This window comes from Carassius auratus, chromosome 11, assembly GCF_003368295.1.
Source record: "Carassius auratus strain Wakin chromosome 11, ASM336829v1, whole genome shotgun sequence".
Taxonomy (NCBI): Eukaryota; Metazoa; Chordata; class Actinopteri; order Cypriniformes; family Cyprinidae; genus Carassius; species Carassius auratus.
Window position 1 is genome coordinate 18,032,504 of NC_039253.1, and position 18,740 is coordinate 18,051,243.

The window sequence follows — 18,740 nt, forward strand, 5'->3', positions numbered from 1 at the left end:
TGTCTGTCTCAGGTGAGGTGGCTGATGGGATACCTGTGTGTTCATGCTGTCTCTCTGTGGTTCTGCAGTGGTCTTTATCTGTGTGGACATTCGGCTGGAGCTCATCTGGCAGCGATGGTTCTGTCCACCGACTGGACACAGTACAACATATCACCTCAAATCAAAGGTATATCTCCATTAAAACACTTAGAATTAACCCCGTAAAGCCTGACATGTGAAATTATAGAATTACTGTAGTTATTCTGATGCAGTCAAGATTTGTTCGTGCATCTTTCTATATATTTAGCCCTCGTTTAAGTGTGAATATGTTGATTTATTCTCTTTTAAACGTTCCTAGGTGCGTTTCTCGTCAGCGGCGTTTACGACCTGCAGCCCATTCTGTCCACCTACGTGAACGAGCCGCTGAAGATGACCGAGTGAGAGCCTCGTCTTAATACAAACTTATTGAAAAGATGCTGCTTTTATTCTTAAAGATCAGAAAACGTGTTCTAACCAGCTGCAGTGACATCATGCAGTGAAGCTCCGCCCACCGTGGAATCTCATTGGTCCACAGTCTTGTGTGTTAAACATGCTGCTATGGGTTGTTTAAACTAAATTAGCTCAGTGATACAGTGTGAGTTTGTGTTTCAGGGAAGTGGCGTTGAGGAACAGCCCTAGTCACTTCCTGCCACAGCTCAAGCGCTCGTCCGCTTCCTGTGACATCATCGTCGCTGTCGCGCAGAACGACTCGCCCGAGTTTCGCAAGCAGTCGGAGGAATATTTCAAAGTAAGAGTGGAATGCTCCACAGAAATCATGACATTATCCACATCATCAGACACTATATTCTGTTATTTTAGTTTTATATTTCGTCGAGGCTGATGTTGTTTGTGTTGTGTTCTAGGCTTTGCAATCTGCCGGTCTTAAAGTCTCCTTTGAAGACGTTCCCAACACGGATCACTTCAACATTATAGAGCAACTCGTCGATGAAGATTACCATCTCACAAAGGTCAGCGGGTCATGTGAGGCCTGCATGACTGAGCAAATAACAAATGCCTAATTTTATGTACTTACTTGCTTTATTGATTTACTGATAAATTGGGATTGTGTTTCAAAATGCATTTTTTTAAAGCTTTTGATTTGCTGTGCTTGTTTGAAGGGCTGCACATGTGCATTATTAGAAACATGTGCATAATAAATTGTTATTATTAGTATTATTAATAACAGTATATTATCATTACTTAATAATGATAATAATAATAATAATAATATTTAACTATGCATTTATAATAGCGCATTTAGTATTTAAATATGCAACTATATATTATTATTATTACTACTAATAATAAATAAATAGAAATAAACAAAACAATATTTGACAATATATGACAAGTTTGGAAAAATGAGCTGATTATGAGCCGTTGGCGTGTAAATGAACACAACGCAGTACAAGTATTTATTTAATTAAATTGCAGCTTTTGTAAATTAAAATGTGCAGTTTGCACTAAGCTGTATTGTAATTTCAGGTTTATTTTGATGAATCGTGCTGCCTAATAAATGTTACTAATCACCGTTTCATATCTTCTAAAGCTCCTACTGAAGATGATGGGGAAGAGTTGATCGTCCGATTACCCAGAATGCACTGCGCTCAATGAGACCTCACTGTCCAATCAGACGCCAGTATTACATGTTTTACATTATAATTGAGAGTTTCTGCTGGGAGAAAATGATTGTAAATGGGTCTAAATCGTTATTTAAATGTGTTTTAAATGAAAGTGGCTCTCAGATGTGCCATGAATCAGTTGTTGCTCATAAATAAATAATACAAATATTTAACATTTAAATGATTTGTTTTGATTGATGGCACTGGAAACAACTCTCGCTTTGCATTAAGTTGCACGGATCTATTTGTTGTAGGTTTTATTGAATGGGCACAGATTTCTCTTCTGGACGACCCGGTTTAACCCGTTCTTGCCCTGGTCAGACATGTTTGGTTTGTTATTGTTTGCTAGTCAAATCGAAAACCACTGCTATTCACATTTTAAGCAAGGAAACTGTGTATGAATATGGTTTTTTGTGTGTGTTTTGAAGTGTTTCCAGTTTAATAAAATGCTGAAAAGACAAAAATGAACCCATTCGTTGTAAGTAATGTTGGTTGTTCATGTCACAGTCAGAGAATGGAGATATTGTTTATAAAAACAAGACGGTCTCTGTATTGGAGGTCCGATATTATTCAAGACATTTACTCAAGACAAACCCACTTTTGTACTCATTGTACTCTTTTTAGAAACATTTTAGGATTATATTATGACGCACTGCATCCAAAATTACTTAAATAGCTCATGAATATTAATTAGGTTACGCTGCCGTGCAGTTTCTTCTTGGCGAGATTTCGAGTTGCGTAACCTAATTAATATTTAATACCGAAGTCGCACTGTGATTCTTTGATTGGCCGGCTAACTTAGAGCTCGCTGCCCGACGTCAACTTTCAGCCAATCAGTGAAATGGACGTAGCGTTGCGTAATTAATATTCAAAAGGCGTCGCGTTACCGGTGTGTTGGCAGCCGGCGGTTCGTTTCGGTCAGAACGACTGAGGAAACGGTGCCAGAACCGGGATGGAGCGGCGATGAAACACAGCCTTTACACACCGAGATTAAATTTCCAAATCTGACTGTGAAATACAGTAAGTATATGATTTAATTTGAAGAACATTCTGGAAATTCAGAGCGTTTCGTCTTCAGCCGCATAAAGGGTTAAATCCGGTTATTCAGAGTTACTTCAGTTTAAGTGTTTGTTATTAAAATGAAATTTTCCATGAAAATCAATATACATAATCGGCTAACTCACTAATAGCAAAAAAAAAAAAAGTACAATGGTCTAAACGCTCATAAGTTTTCGTTTATAACTGTGTAAAAGTCGTATTGATTCGAGGTTTATATCGTAAAGTTCTGTATTTATGTATTAATAATAATACATCGAGAAGGGACAAATATTAAGAAGGATAAAATCCTCTATAATAGATATTTGTGATGAGATTATGCTCTGTGTTTGTGAGTGAAATCGTGTAAATAAAGAGTTTCCGCGCATGCGCAGACCGGGACACTTCCGGCTGTTAAACATGGTTAAACTTGCATGATGATGGTGATGATGATGATGGTGGTTTTAAAGCGGCTTTGTTTGAACTCTCTCCCACTGCGGCATTAACACAGAGATGCTCTGAGTCACAAACAGTAGCACATGTTGACGCTGACTCGCAGTTTAAGTTAATAGTTATTAACTTATTATTAATAGTATGAACACATGCATCAGGAGTTGCGAGATTTACAGTCCCAAAGGAAATTGTTAGCAACGCTTTATGATAACTTTCACTAAGAGCGTGATCAAACATTACAGCAATATGAAAAAATCATCAGTTAGCAAGTGTAATTAATAGACAGAAATATAACTACATTTAATGATTTGTTTAATAATGTTAAAACATGAATATATTTCAAATAAAAATTCTCTAGCATATATATGAACTATATGTATTATATAAATTAATAATAAAGTACACACACACACACACATTTATATATATATATATATAATACATAATAATCATATAATTATACCAATATTAATACTATTATATGTAAAATTTTATTTTAAATGAAAAAAAAATATTATAACACAAATAACATACATGCATATAAATGTCATATAACTAAATTGTTAATGAATTAATATATCAGTATATAATTCTGATTATACTAGAATAATTAAATAAATAATTGCTACACTAATATAGTTCATTTGTTTGTTCATAAGAAATATTAACCGCTACTGATACTGAGTATAATAGAGTATATAAAGTAGTATTATCCGAATATTATAGTTTTACTAGTATGTTTCTTCCCAGTCTCTTATTTGAATGGATCAGAAAGAATGAGATCTGCATGTTCAGTCTCGTTTGCAATCATTTACTAAACAAATCAGCTTTTCTTCTTCTTCTTCAAGAGAGAAACACACAGAAACAGTCGTAAGAGTTCATTATTAGTCTTTAATCTGCAGGTTGGTCTTGAACGCTAATAAACCCCTAATGTCTGCTTTCACATTTCCGAGGGTGTTACGGCTTCGGAGAATAATGTGTTGTTATGAAGAGTTAATGTCTGGAGGTTAGTGAGGGTTCAGTATGTGCCTCGTCATTGTGGTGTGGCTCCGTGATCTCAGAAGATGATGACAGATGATAGAAACTGATGATAAAACACACACACACACACACACTCGCTCTGAATGAAGGAGACAAACACCACACATGAGGGCCAGGAAGAAAGGTCTGTGTTATTCACATTTATTATATTGAGAAGGACACGTTTAGTTGAATGTCTGTGATGAACACGGATCTAATGTGAGCTCATTGCTGTTTTTTAGGAAGCTAAATTAAGTTGTGAAATAATACACTCTTGAGTATGTATTTTTTTCTTTAATGTGGTCCAGAAGTTTGTGGTCTAGTAATATAAAAACTGTTCTGTGTTTTTGTTGTTATAGTTTTAAGTAACTTTTGATTTGCATAAGTGTTGGTTAAAAACTGAGAATAAATTATATCTGTTTTGTTTTAAATGTTGATTTCATGAATTGTTAAAAAAAAAAAAATATTTTATTTTATTTTTGAGAATTGAATGAATTACTAATTATTTTGTATTTATTTTAGCGTTTAAATGTTTTTTGTTTTTTATCGTACTCAAAAAGTTTGACACAAGCAGTGAAAATACTTTGGTTTTTAATTTTTTAATTTTTATAAATTATGTTTGGCATAATAATTTAATATGCATTTTATCGGTTTTGTGTACTATTTTAAAATCATATTTTATGAAGGTTATTTTGACATGAATGTGTGTAGTGTCTTTCAGATGTGTTTCTATCTTAAGAATGATTCAGCGTTTCCTGTTTTCTCCACATTTGTTTAAAATCATGAGAGAGAAAATATACAATTAAAATGTATGTAATTGCATTTCTTTATTAAAAAAAAAATCTTAATATGAGATATGCATAAGATATTATTATTATTACTAAATAAATTAATCAAATAGAGTATTAGTATCTGATCTGGTATAATATAATGTAGCAGGTATGTGTTACTAAAGGGTTAAAGGATGACAGAATTTCTAATGTGAATTAATTCTAATTGTTTAGGACGCTTAATTATTAAATTTAATGAATACTGAGTAGTTTACACACAATGCTGTCCGAACGATCTGACACTGTTAGTGAAAATAGTGGCTTTGGGAAGTGTTAATGAGGGTTTGTTGCTGAGATGAGGAGCCGAGTGGCCTGTGATTTCCTAATGAAGCGTGTTAATGAAGGCAGGTTGATAAACAGCCGTGTTTAGCACTGAGCTCTCTCGGGACGGATGGGATGTTGTTGTTTTGTGCACGTCTGGGAGATGCCGAATGCTTTGTTGCATGGGGAAAAGTCAGAAAGGATCGGCTGTGCACCTGATTGTCATTATTTCATGGATGTGCATTCATTGTTTGGCCGTTTATTTGAAATCAAAAAGTCCAAGAGATGTTTTATTCACATCATCTTCTTGATTCCTCTCTTTTCCATGTCAGCAGAGAGCGGTGACCCAATGCACTCCATGCGGGTTTCCATTCGTGGTGTCTCCATGTTCTCCTCCATCACCAGCTCCATCTCCGACCCACGTTTCCGCTTCCGATGGAGAGCCATCACGGTGGTGACCGTCCTGGCTTTGGCCATCCTCATGTACCTGCACCAATCCTCATCCAGCTCCACTGACAGCAAAGTTAGGAGTCAGCGCTCGTGGAGAACCAGCCGAGACGTGTCAGGCGCAGAGGTAGACCACTTGAGTTTTACACTTAAATACAATATCTTGTCGGGAAACTTGTGACTTTAACTTCTCTACATTTGGAAGACAAGCTTCCTTTACACTGCACTACATTTCTATCAATGTCCTTTAAGTAGAAAGTCATTACTGTGTAGCAGCTTTGAAAGCCAGTGGGGGCTTGCCTTATATTCTCTAAAATGTGATTGAGTCAGTGTTAAAGATCTTGAATGGTCTGCTGTGACTTTAAATGCAGACCTTGAGCCAAAAACTCATTAGCAAACACCAGTGACTTGTACATACACTATATGGACAAAAGTATTGGTACCCCCTTCTGTAGAACTTCCAAAACTGTGGCAACAAAGATGGAACATTATTTCTTTTCCAACAGTTTTGGAAGTCTCTAAAATGACTGTATTTATATATATATATATATATATATATATATATATATATATATATATATATATATATACAAATCATTGCTGTTTGCTAATGAGTTTTTGCCTCAAGATCTGCATTTAAAGTCACAGCAGACCAGTCAAGTTCTTCCACACGGACTCAACCAATCATTTACTTTTGACCTTGCTTTATACACAGAGGCATTGTTAGAATAAAAACAGGCTCTTATCCAAAATGTTGCTGTAAAAATATTGTAATATATCCTAGAATATCATTATATGCTTAAACGTTAAGATTTGTACTCGTGGAGATTCATTAGAAGGGGGTGCCAATACTTTTGGCGATATACTGTATTTGACCAGCAGTATCTGTAGTTTCGCTCAATAATGGAATTGTTTATTTTGTCCGTCTGTAGTCAGGTGTGTTGACCGCGGCTGAATCTCTGGACTCGCGTTATAACGACACGTATCCGCTCAGTCCACCGGAACACACGGCCGGCGGGATCCGGTACCGGATCGGAGTCATAGCAGACCTGGACACGAACTCACGCAGCCAGAAGGACAACACGTGGTTCAGCTTCCTGAAACGAGGACACCTGCTGGTGTCCGACAGCGGGGACAGTGTGTCCGTGGAGTGGGATCCGGAGACGGTGGTTCTGGAGAGTCATCTGTCGGAGAAGGGCCGCGGGATGGAGCTGTCCGAGCTGGTGGCGTTTAACGGGCACCTGTTCAGCGTGGACGACCGTACGGGTGTGGTGTACCGGATAGAGGGCAACCGCGCCGTGCCTTGGGTCATCCTGCCGGACGGAGACGGCTCCGTGTCGAAAGGTAAATACGGCTTGTGTGTTTCGTTTCTTAAAGGAGCCATCAGATGCCTATCATCCACAAGTTAATATGATTTGTTAGGGTCTTAATAAAAAGTCTAAATGGTGGTGTAAAACAACACCCTTTTTACCCCGTCAAAAACAGCTGTGTTCCCAGTGACCCCGTTTCAGTGCATGTTCCTTTAAATGTTAATGAGCTCTGCTGACTCCGCCCCTCTCTTCCCAGCTGCTCTCTGAGAGACTGTTTACTTCAGCCGCATTCTTCGTGAAACTCGCTAATTAACACATTGTTAGTAAAGACGATTCGTGATTTACAAAGAAGCATCTGTAGATGAGGCTGGATCACGAATGATTGAGTGAACAAACACATTTATGTAGATCGGAGGCGCATTGTCTTAAAAACAAACAAACGTAATCATCCTTGTACTGTATTTTTTAATATGTCTCATCCAACTTCCTGTTTAATAAAGAAATGCATAAAATTTGCTATTTTGTTTTACTACATGCTCAAAAGTACCACATTTTGACCCTTTGTTTATCTATTTCTGTGACCTCTGACCTGTGGCGGCAGGTTTTAAGGCGGAGTGGCTGGCGGTGAAGGACGAGCGTCTGTATGTCGGTGGTCTCGGGAAAGAGTGGACGACCATCACCGGAGAGTTCGTCAATAATAACCCCGAGTGGGTGAAGGTGGTCGGTTTTCATGGTGACGTGGAGCACGAGAACTGGGTACCGCGGTATAACGCTCTCAAGAAAGCAGCAGATATCAAACCACCAGGTGAGTCACACACACACACACACACCTGATCATGATCACATCCAGCGGCCGACTTACACTTACTTAATAAATCATCTCTCCAGTGATGTGTGGTTTGTTCGGAGGACAATATCTGTCTGAGACACAACTATTTGAAAATCTGGAATCTGATGGTGCCAAAAAAATCTAAATATTGAGGAAATCATCTTTAAAGTTGTTCAACATTATCTGTGTCTGTCTCAGGTTATCTGATCCACGAGTCGGCCGTGTGGAGCGAGCGTCTCCAGCGCTGGTTCTTCCTCCCGCGCCGAGCGAGCTCCGAACGCTACGAGGAAGCGGCAGACGAGCGCCGAGGCACAAACCTGATCCTGAGCTGCTCGCCGGACTTCAGTGAGATCTCAGCCTCACGCATCGGGACGCTCAAACCCACGCTCGGCTTCTCCTCCTTCAGATTCATCCCAGACACAGACGACCAGATCATACTGGCGCTCAAATCAGAGGAGGACGCGGGCCGAACCGCCACGTACATCACGGCCTTCACGCTGGACGGACGAATCCTGCTGCCCGACACCAAGATCGGAGACCTCAAATATGAAGGACTAGAGTTCATCTAGACAGACCTCAACAGCAGGCATCCGTCACTCATTAGCAAAGAAACGGCAGCCAGTAGATTTTCAGAGACGTGTGCTGTGTGCAGGAGAGCTGCGACGATAAATGTGACCCTGGAGCACAAAAGCACAATTATACATTTCTCTTTTATGCCAAAAATCATTAGGATATTAAGCAAAGATCATGTTCCATGAAGATATTTAGTAAACTTCCTACCGTAAATATATCAAAACTTAATGTTTGATTAGTAATATGCATTGCTAAGAGCTTCATTTGAACAACTTTAAAGATGATTTTTTCCATATTCAGATTTTTTTGCTCCCTCAGATTCCAGATTTTCTAATAGTTGTATCTCAGACAAATATTGTCCTCCGAACAAACCACACATCACTGGAGAGATCATTTCTTCAGACCCTTATGACTGGTTTTGTGGTTCAGGGTCACAAATCGATGCAGAATTGCTTCTGAGCTTAGTTTTTAACAGCAGATGGCGCTCTACTCTCCTAATTTCACCTCAGCTCACATTGCTTTTATGTTTTTGTTTCTGAAGCTTGCAGCGCCATCTACTGTTCAAAACTACTCTCAGAATCGACTCGAGAAAGACTCGCAATAATCTCAGAATCGACTAATTTCTCGATTCGCGATCCGTTGATCTATTTTCTCAGCTCTAGTATGCAGACGTACGTCCTCGATGTGGGACGGGACGCAGAGAAACGCTCAGGGGACTGAAGCAACGGGAAACAGATGCAATAATAGAGGAAACCTCTAATCGAACATGTCAGGGTTTCTGCAGGTTTAAAACCTAAAACAGTATATTTTTCTGTATGTAAGAAAACAGTGTATCTGACACTGTTCTGCGTCTGAATAAACACAATTCTGAAAAAACCTGCATAATGAATAAATGTGTTTGAGAAATGCACTAATGAGAATAATTCCAGTAATTGTTTAAAAAAAACAATGCCTTTCTTTTAAAAACTACAACACCTCAAAACATACTTTATTATGTTATTTTTATTTGATTTTCATGTTTTTTAGTGTATAAACTACACTGGATATGTTTAATATTCCTTCGATTTATGTGATTGAATTAAAATACATTTAAAATGAATATGCAAATAAAGATTTATTATTAATTCCAGAATTTTTTAATTTTTTGTGCCTGAGTTAATTTATGTTTTGTGTTTTAAACAGATTTTACACTAAAGTAAGGACTAAGTCATGTATTTAAATCACAGAATGAGTTATCAAGCATCAGATTGTCAGAGTTTAGTTCCCATGATGATCAGGTTGGTCGGAAGCCCGTCGACTTTCAGCACCTGAAACACATCCAGCGTCTTCAGGAAGTCGAACATTCGTCGGTCGTTGGATCTGAACTCACTGAAAACTCCTTTAGACCCTGTAAACAAAAAATGGACAACTTGAGAATTAATTTTTTTGTGTGTGTAACAAATAGAGATCACGATACTAAACTAAACAAAATAAAGTGAGAAAAATATATGAATTACTGCAGTCTATTTACAATTTTACAATTATTATTTAAAATATAATAACCCATTTTTTATATCGATGATTGAATGATTCAATGACTCACTCATAAATACTTGCTTCATTACTGGATGAATCAGCGTTTTTGAACAAATCTCTTGAATGAAGGAGTCAATAAATATTTTTAAACGGTAATTTGTCGCCATCTAGTGGTGAGACAATATAAGCCAATTTCTTTAAAAAGGTGATTTGCTCTATTTTGATCACAGTGTTTATAAACTTTCATCCCAGTATTTCTGTGATGACATTAAAGACAATAAAACAGAAATAATACTTGTGAAGCTGTTTTTAACCTAAACATGGTAACTGCTCTCTCTTGCGCCCTCAGTTTTTTCAGACACGTGTGAATCGTTGTCATTTAGAAATTATATGTCTAAATCGTGATCTTTTAGCGATTAATCGTGCAGTTTTACGATCAACTGTTGAAAGTGCGGTGAGACTGGTGAGTAATGTAACGCTGCTGATGTCAGCGCAGCGCTCTGATTGGCGGAGAGTGTTGTTAAACTCACCGCTGTCTCTCAGCGCTGACAGCATCTGTTCAATCAGCCGCTTGGCCGTGCTGTGATCAGGAACTCTGGAGTGGATCTGAACGGCCATGACTGATGGGAAATCCTGCAGCATCGTCTCTGGATACTGGAGGGAACACAAAGGGTCAGATCAAGACATTTCAGAGGTTTTAACACTTGAGTTTGTTTCTGTACCTGAGCTTTAGTCATGGCTGTCTTGGCATCGCTGAGGGCGAAGGCATAACCACAAACTCCAGCTGCGTCGTCGAGGATCAGACTGCAGTTCTGCGACGGCGTGACGTGACCCTCCACCAGCCTGACGCAGACACAGAAACCAGTTTGATTAAGTGCTCGGTGACTAACTTAACTAAACTAACTAGTGTATTCCTCTCACCGGTCACCAACCAGCTCCACCTTCTGCTGCGTCTCGATCTGCATCTCCTTAAAGATCTTCTGCACCTCCGGCTGGACAACAATCATCACCACAGAAAAGGAACATGTTTAAGAGAGGAAGGCGAGTAGCTGCTGGTTTAGAGGTGTACTGTCTCTTTAAGAGCGTGTCACCTGGTCTCTAGGGGTGCAGGGTCGTATGGTGTACACGCGTGTGGACGGAGGACTGCGGAACAGGTCACGGATCCCGTGAGACGGCAGCATCCTCTAAACATCAACACAAACAGAAGCACCTTGCTAACACCACACAGCTAAAACAATAATACTCATATATAATATATGAGGTGAGGACCTGGAGCTCTCCGGACAGGCCTCCTCTGAAGCCCCAGGGCTCGGGGTCATCGGTCAGAGCGAGCGCGGGGTGAGGCGTCTGACCTCCTGCAACACAAACACACGAGGGCTGTGTTATCATGATGAGGGTGATCTCTGAGGACGGGCGGCTCGAGTCTCTCACCCAGGGTCTTGACGAAGGCTTTGGCCATGGTGACGCCGCTCTTGATGTCACAGATGTAGTTGTAGAGGTCGTACAGGACGATCCGGTTGGGAACGTTGGACAGTCTGTTGAACATCCGCACCACAGCGCTGCACATATCGTCAAACTTCTCCGCTCTCCGCCGCCATTCCTCCTTATCCTGCGGAGATCCAGCCACAGGTACAGGTACATCAACACATTATATCCAGAACAACTCACAGTGCATGCAGTGTCAATGCAGTGTTTGTGTGATCCTGACCCGCTCTGAATCCTCTCTGCGCAGCCAGTGCAGCTCCTGCAACATGAGGACGGCCGTGGCTCCGTGTTCGTACGGCAGATAGAAGAGCTCGGACAGCAGCGTCAGGTCGTCCAGCGTCAGCGGCTCAGCGGTGTACAGAGGGTTGTCTCCGGGTCCTGGAGCGTATCCCTCCGTCTGCATCGGCTCCTCGTCAGACGCCTGGCGTTTAGAGCGGCCCGCTCCTGCACCTGAACACAGGGACACACCGCTGGGATAATCACGAGTGATTGGGATTCCAACATTACTATTAATGCCAATTAAGCAGGTGTTTTTGATTCTACAGGGTCTTATCTATTATCTAAAACCATAAAAACGTTCAATAGAATAAAACTAGAACTTTAACTTACTATATTTGTCATTTGAAGTACTCGAATAATTGAAACTAGATAAAAGAATAATTAATAATAATAAAAACACAAAAGAATTAACTGAAATTTTAATGAAAACTGATTTTTTTATTAATATAATTCAAAACAATAACAAAAACTATATGAATGATATTAAATAACACTGATTCAATGTTTTTTTTTAATTCAGCAAATCACAGTATCAGATTTTTTTAAATAAAATATATTGAAAAAAATAATTAGTTTCCTTTATAGTAATGAGAATTTCTTACAATGCTTAATTTGCATAAAAATCCTAAAAATAGGCTTTTTATAAGAAAAACATACATTTTTCTTTGAATTAAGGGTGAAATATGAGCTGTGTATATAATCTTATTATTAATCTTTTGTTCATATTATTTTAATATTTTCTGTTTTTTATTTTAGTAATTTTTTAGTAGGTTTTAAAAAAAATGTCTATGTAGTTTTCATTTTTTGTTTATTTTAGTATTTCAGTGTATTTAAATGAGAAGTTAAACTGAAATTGATATTTGACATATTTATCAATATAAAGTAATGAAATGTTTTGACGGCCTTTTAAAAATGTATTTACCATCAGGTTGATCAGCTCTGCCAAACTCAACCAGCCAATCAGAGAGCGCCAGCCGCAAAGCCTCATGGGGGTTGTAGTCCGAGCCCTGATCGTCTCCATCTGTGCAGCGATGACATCACAGACATTAATAAATGATGCAAACGATGCGGTGTGAACAGAAGCGATCTTTACCCATAGAGACGTCTCTGTGTCCGGAGCTGCACCAGGTGGCCAGCGTGTGAACAGCCACGAAGTTAAGCTCAAATTCACAGTTGGGGTTGGTGAGGACGCCTCTGAGTTTAGGGATGAGCTCGGTGGGCCGGTTCTTGAAGGGTCCCAGGAACATTCTCTGCGGGTCGTAGTCGTTAGCGTGGATGTTGTCCCAGATGACCGGCGGTCTCCTCAGGACAGCGGACACCTCCTCTATAGACGCCACACTGATGTCCTGGGACACCACCTTCGGCCCTGACGGGACACAAGCATGTTCTGCATGTCAAGAAACTGCCTTCATGCAACTTCCATTACAATGCATTCATGCATTAGTGCACTAGTGATGCACGGGTTTGATTCGCAGGGAATGCAAGCACTGATCAAACGCAGACTCTGAATGCAATGCAAGTCACTTCAGATAAAAGCATCTGCTAAATGCATGAATGTTAGTGATGTTACCTGTCCAGAGGATGTCGATCCTAGCGTTGAGTTTCTCTCCGACCGTGTTCAGATACGCAGACCGCGGCACGCTAGGAGTGCAGAACACAGCGCAGTAATCTACACAAACCAGATTACAGAAATAATGACACCAGAGTATTTTGTTGTGTATTGAAGAAACGCTCAACACTGAGAATGCTGGTTATTTTGAGATGGCTGTGTTTACCTGTGGGGCAGAAGAGGAAGGTGTGTGGCTCGTCCAGGTGCAGAAACACCTGGTTAGTGACGGACACCTGAGCTTCAGCGAACGAGCTGAACGCCTCTTTATCCGCCGGACACATCTCCGTCTCGATGTCGTCAAACAGCAGCGCGAACGACCGGCAGCCGAAGCCACACACCTGCACGCAGTCCACAATACATGATCACACAGATGCTTTACATGAGTGATGAACTGTCTCTGTCTTTATTAGTAATGTGATAGAGATGTGATTGTTTCCAGCGGTGTGCACCTGGCTGAGCTTCCTCTTGAGCGCCGTCAGCTCTTTAGGGTTGGAGAAGGTGATGTCCAGCCCTGGAGAGATGGCATAGATGAACTCCACGTTACGCTCCCGAGCAGCGGAGATCAGCGTCATCAGCTGCTCTGGAACACACAACCAACACCTCATCTTCAGAAACTACTCGCTTTTACATTACAATCAGAAATCAAATACACTACTCATTGAAATGCAATGTTTAAAACCTTATTAAAAATTATATTATATTTAAATGCATACATTCAATTATTAAACAAAAATATATATTTTTTACTTTTACATTATTAAAAAAAATAAAAAAAAATTCACATTTTAAAATAAAACTGTAAAAAAAATATATTAATTACTATTGAAGAGATGCTTAAATAGCATGTTTTTTCCCCACCTCTACGAGCCCAAAAATAATTTTGCATTATATCCAATTATATTATATTAAAATAGACTCATTTAAAAAAAAATACATTATGCCATTAAACAAATAAAAAATATATAATTGTGTTTAAACTTTGTCATTAAATTTAATAAAGTTATTTCTTAACATTTCAATATAAAAATAATTAAAAATATATAAATTATTATTTAAGATATGCTTAAATAGCATGTTTTCCCCACCTCTACGAGCCAAAAATAAATTTTGCATTATATCCAATTATATTATATTGAAATGTACAAATTTTAATAAAGAAATTATGATATTAAAAATATGTATAATTGTTTTTCAACTTTTACATTATTTTTAATTTTAAAAATCTTAACCTTTTAATCTAAAATGTATTTAAAAAATATTACCGTATTTTTCGGATTATAAGTCGCACCTGAGTATAAGTCGCATCTGTCAAAAAATACGTCATGATGAGGAAAAATACATATAAGTCGCATTTATTTAGAACCAAGAACCAAGAGAAAACATTACCGTCTCCAGCCGCGAGAGGGCGCTCTATGTGTTCAGTGTAGACTACAGGAGAACTGAGCAGCATAGAGCGCCCTCTGGCGGCTGGAGACGGTAATGTTTTCTCTTGGTTCATTTCTCTCAGTTCATGTCAAATTAATTTTAATAAATAAGTCGCACCTGACTATAAGTCGCAGGACCAGCCAAACTATGAAAAAAAGTGCAACTTACAGTCTGGAAAATACGGTAATTATTATTGAAGATACACTTAAATAGCATGTGGAGGTCGTTCTGGATAATAGTGTCTGCTGAATGCATGAGTGTGCAGCTTCACTTATCATCACCTGCTTCCTCCAGTGAATACAGATCCCTCCAGTACATCCGGTGTTTGTAATCATCTTTTGGGGCATACAGATATGCGTTCAAGCCCCATTTCTGCTCTCTATAACACGCACACACAGAGAAGAAGTGAGATAAATGAGCTGATAAGAGCTGATGGCATGTGATAAGAGCGGTTCGTTCACCTCCTGAAGAGCTCTTTCCTCTGGCTCATAGTCCACGGCCTCCCATAAAACCCTGCAGCACACAAAGATCACTTCATACAGCGGTGACCCTTCACAAACACAACTTACAACAACAACACAGCAATACACTCTTGTGTATTTATTGTAATACATAATATGAAATATTCTACAAATTGTATATCTTGTTTATTATATACACACACCTTTCAGATGTCCTGCATTTATAATAATATAAGTGGTACACTCTATGCATTATTATTAGTATGATCATATCACTAAAATACTAATGAAAACAATATAAAAATTGTGGTTGTGAATTAAAATTCGGATAAGCTGCACTTTTGGGGCTGCGCGATTTGTCTACATTTATGCAATAATATTAATATTGCAATGGAAACAAAATTATAATAATTTCCTGCTATGGCTACAAAAAAAAAAAAAAAAAAACTAAATAAAATATTATTATTGTACTAATCTTACTAGAAAGCAAAATTAAATTAATAATAATAATTATTATTAAAAAATATTATACTGCTGCTAAAAATAAATCAATTACTAAATGAGTACAAAAAAACGTGTAATATTTTACTGCAAAATATAAAAAATACTAAGTAAAAACAATGCAAATATTTTTATTGTGTATTTAATTTCTAAATAAAAGTATCACATTCTAAACGCATTAACATGAATAGTTTATTGTATCGTTATATTTGAAGAATGATCATATTATATTACATTATTTTATGTTAAGTCATATGTTTTTGGTGTCCCACTCACCCTCGACGACTCCACTGAGGAACATCTTGGATTTCTTGGACATGATTCCTGGTTTTGCAGCAGATCTAAAGATCAGGGGACTGTCACGAGCATGTAGATGATCGCTCTCTGTGCTCTTGAATGGATCTGAACCGAGGTCTGTGCATCTGCCGACACTGAACTGACACCGCTTTTAAAATAATGTTCATGTTTATTATCTCTCTGCTTCCTTATTGAACTCGTGGTCACCCCGTCGCGCATGCGCGCTTCAACAGCTGTCAAATAAACCCCGCCTACTTTCTGCGCGTGGCTCCGCCCAATTTCTGCTCGTCAAACCGTCAACTCTACAGCTGTTTAAGGTAAATCTACGATTAAACAATCTGAATGTTAACAAACGTCACTACATTTCAAACTATATTATAATTGCATGAACAGTTGTCAAATGTGCCTTTGAAATGTTTGAAAATAACGCTGAAGTGAACATAAAGGAACTTAAACATTGGTTTGCCAAACGTGACGAACTTCTACAATAACAAACCAATAATCATTAAGAAAGTCGTTGATTCTTCATTTCTTCCAAATAATCTTTCAAGCTAGACATGTTTTTGGTGGAATATCGTTTTAAATGGTAATTAATCTACAAGTTTTTCCGTTGCTTAATGACGTCGCCCTCCGTCACGTGACATCGTTTTAAGCGGGAAAACGATCCGTGAGTACGATCTGCGGATATTCGATGAATTCTCTGATGATTAATCTGCAACAACTTTATTTCACTTCACATTTGGTGATTATTGTGGAACTAGACGATCCAAACATTAATATTAACACCACCCACTAACCACAAACACTACACATATTAGAATTACAACCCATTCTGTCAAATGTTTTAATTATTACGTTTGTTCTAACATCTTTTATTTTGACATATATAATACATGATTAAATTTACAGTGTTTTGAGTTCAGTGTAACAGAACATAAACCATTCATTAGCACATAAACCTTTTTATTCAGTTATAAACAAAGGGAATGTGTTTTCATATATAAATATATATGCATGTTATATTTGCTTTCATAATGATGATTTCATCCTTTCATGCCATTTCATTCTTATGTACAACATTTAATGAGGAAAAAGTAGGGTTTTAAGTGTCAAGTAATAGAGAGCTGAAAGCAAAGCCAGTTTAGTGAAGTCAGAAAAATAAACAACAACAAAACAGCTTTTCCAGATCAAGTTCAAGCGCAGCTCTTCTGTGCAGCATGTGATTGTCTATATATATATATATATATATATATATATATATATATATATATATATATATATATATATATATAGATTTTTATTTAATGCCATGTCGCCATCAAAGGCTATTTTTAAGGCAAAAAATACAATATAGCTATAAAATAATATATTTCTTATTATTACTACTAGTAAATAAAAACTAATTACTAAATAGATCAAATAAGAAATATTAGTATTGTAATATTTAAAAACAAAAAATAAGAGTATTTAAAAATAGTATTTCTATATATATATATATATATATATATATATATATATATATATATATATATATATATATAAAAGTTAAATATTTTTCATAAAGTATATTCATATAAAATAACTAAAAAAAAAAATTATAAAAAGTGGGCGAGGTTCGATTATCTGGATGGGTTTGCTGGATTCAGGTTTGGTGTCTTTGAGCGACGCCAGCGGTCTCTAGATCTGATGTTGAGTCAGTCCTGGAGGATAAGAAATAATAAACACAATAAGTACTGAGAGTTTAATAATTCTGCTTTATTAACACTGGGACCGTGTTCGTCTCTGACTGCATTAAATCTGTGACAACATCGTCTTCTGTCCCGAGGAGACAAATCAATTCAATCTGAACGCAAGAGGCAAGATAAGCGTTTTTGGACTGAAATGATTGAGTGCTGATAAAGCACCTGTTCTTATCTGATCTGATGTAAATGAGCTGATAGTGTCTGGATAATTACACGCGATCATAAACGAACCTGTATTGATCATTTACCTTGAGTCCCGAACTGCTCCAGAAGACTGGTCAGATCAGCCGCTTCAATCCCTGCAAACACACACCGCATGAGACTCTTTCACACTTTCATTTTAGGATCACGAATATACTACTGTACTTTTTACAGAAATCATGTGAATTCTTATTTTTAAGTTTGAGTAATCTTGTTTTTGTAAGTTTAATATATATATATATATATATATATATATATAAATATATATATATATATATTTTTTTTTTTTACAATGTTTGTATGTAGCTTTTGTTTAGTTTTTACACACACACACACACACACACACACACACACACACATATATATATATATATATATAATTATTCTATAAACATAGTTTTTATATTTAATTTTAATTTTAGCTAAACCTTTAAAGAGTATTATTTTATATTATTTTATTTTATTTGAGTCTACTTAGTTTCTATGATAGTTTTTCTTAATATTTTACATTAATTGTTTTTTATATTTATATATTTCCCCCATTTTTATTAGTTTCTGTCATTTAAAAAAAAATAATTTTTTTTTATTTATTTAGTTATTTACAACATCAAGCAGATAGTGTTATTTAGTAACTATTCATATTCTTTTACATTTTCTTTATTATGTTCCTTGTCATTTTTATTTGGTTTCATTTTTATTAAAGTGTGTATATATATATATAATTATATAAAATTATTCAAATTTTTATATTTGTTTTTCATTTTAGCTAAACCTTTAAAAATAATTTATTTTATATGTTTTATATTTGAGTCTATTTAGTTTTTATA

At 37.0% G+C, this 18,740-nt stretch overlaps 2 protein-coding genes and 1 pseudogene across 5 annotated transcripts; 2 read left to right on the top strand and 1 right to left on the bottom strand.

Annotated features, from left to right (window-relative positions):
• Positions 1 to 2,099, top strand: part of LOC113111301 (kynurenine formamidase-like) — a 5,731-nt pseudogene extending 3,632 nt beyond the window's left edge.
• Positions 2,100 to 2,495: 396 nt separating this feature from the next.
• Positions 2,496 to 8,534, top strand: LOC113111285 (soluble calcium-activated nucleotidase 1-like). 4 transcript variants are annotated; one of them, XM_026275907.1, is made up of 5 exons: positions 2,496 to 2,660; positions 5,575 to 5,813; positions 6,619 to 7,030; positions 7,598 to 7,801; positions 8,024 to 8,534. In XM_026275907.1, exons 2-5 carry the CDS (start codon positions 5,589 to 5,591, stop codon positions 8,392 to 8,394), a joined length of 1,212 nt encoding a protein of 403 aa, XP_026131692.1. In that variant the 5' UTR covers positions 2,496 to 2,660; positions 5,575 to 5,588; the 3' UTR covers positions 8,395 to 8,534. The 4 variants fall into 4 exon arrangements, with proteins under 4 accessions (XP_026131692.1, XP_026131691.1, XP_026131688.1 ...); XM_026275906.1 differs by having other exon boundaries at positions 2,497 to 2,660; positions 5,572 to 5,813; XM_026275903.1 differs by lacking the exon at positions 2,496 to 2,660 and adding an exon at positions 4,052 to 4,293 and having other exon boundaries at positions 5,572 to 5,813.
• An 850-nt stretch (positions 8,535 to 9,384) lies between these two features.
• LOC113111272 (protein O-GlcNAcase-like) lies at positions 9,385 to 16,173 on the bottom strand. Its single transcript, XM_026275881.1, has 16 exons — positions 15,950 to 16,173; positions 15,173 to 15,224; positions 14,993 to 15,090; positions 13,736 to 13,866; positions 13,453 to 13,624; positions 13,248 to 13,346; positions 12,771 to 13,043; positions 12,600 to 12,698; positions 11,622 to 11,848; positions 11,345 to 11,522; positions 11,183 to 11,268; positions 11,005 to 11,097; positions 10,835 to 10,905; positions 10,636 to 10,756; positions 10,444 to 10,567; positions 9,385 to 9,785 (listed from the first exon to the last, which is right to left on the bottom strand). Exons 1-16 carry the CDS (start codon positions 15,990 to 15,992, stop codon positions 9,649 to 9,651), a joined length of 2,004 nt encoding a protein of 667 aa, XP_026131666.1. The 5' UTR covers positions 15,993 to 16,173; the 3' UTR covers positions 9,385 to 9,648.
• Positions 16,174 to 18,740: the final 2,567 nt, after the last annotated feature.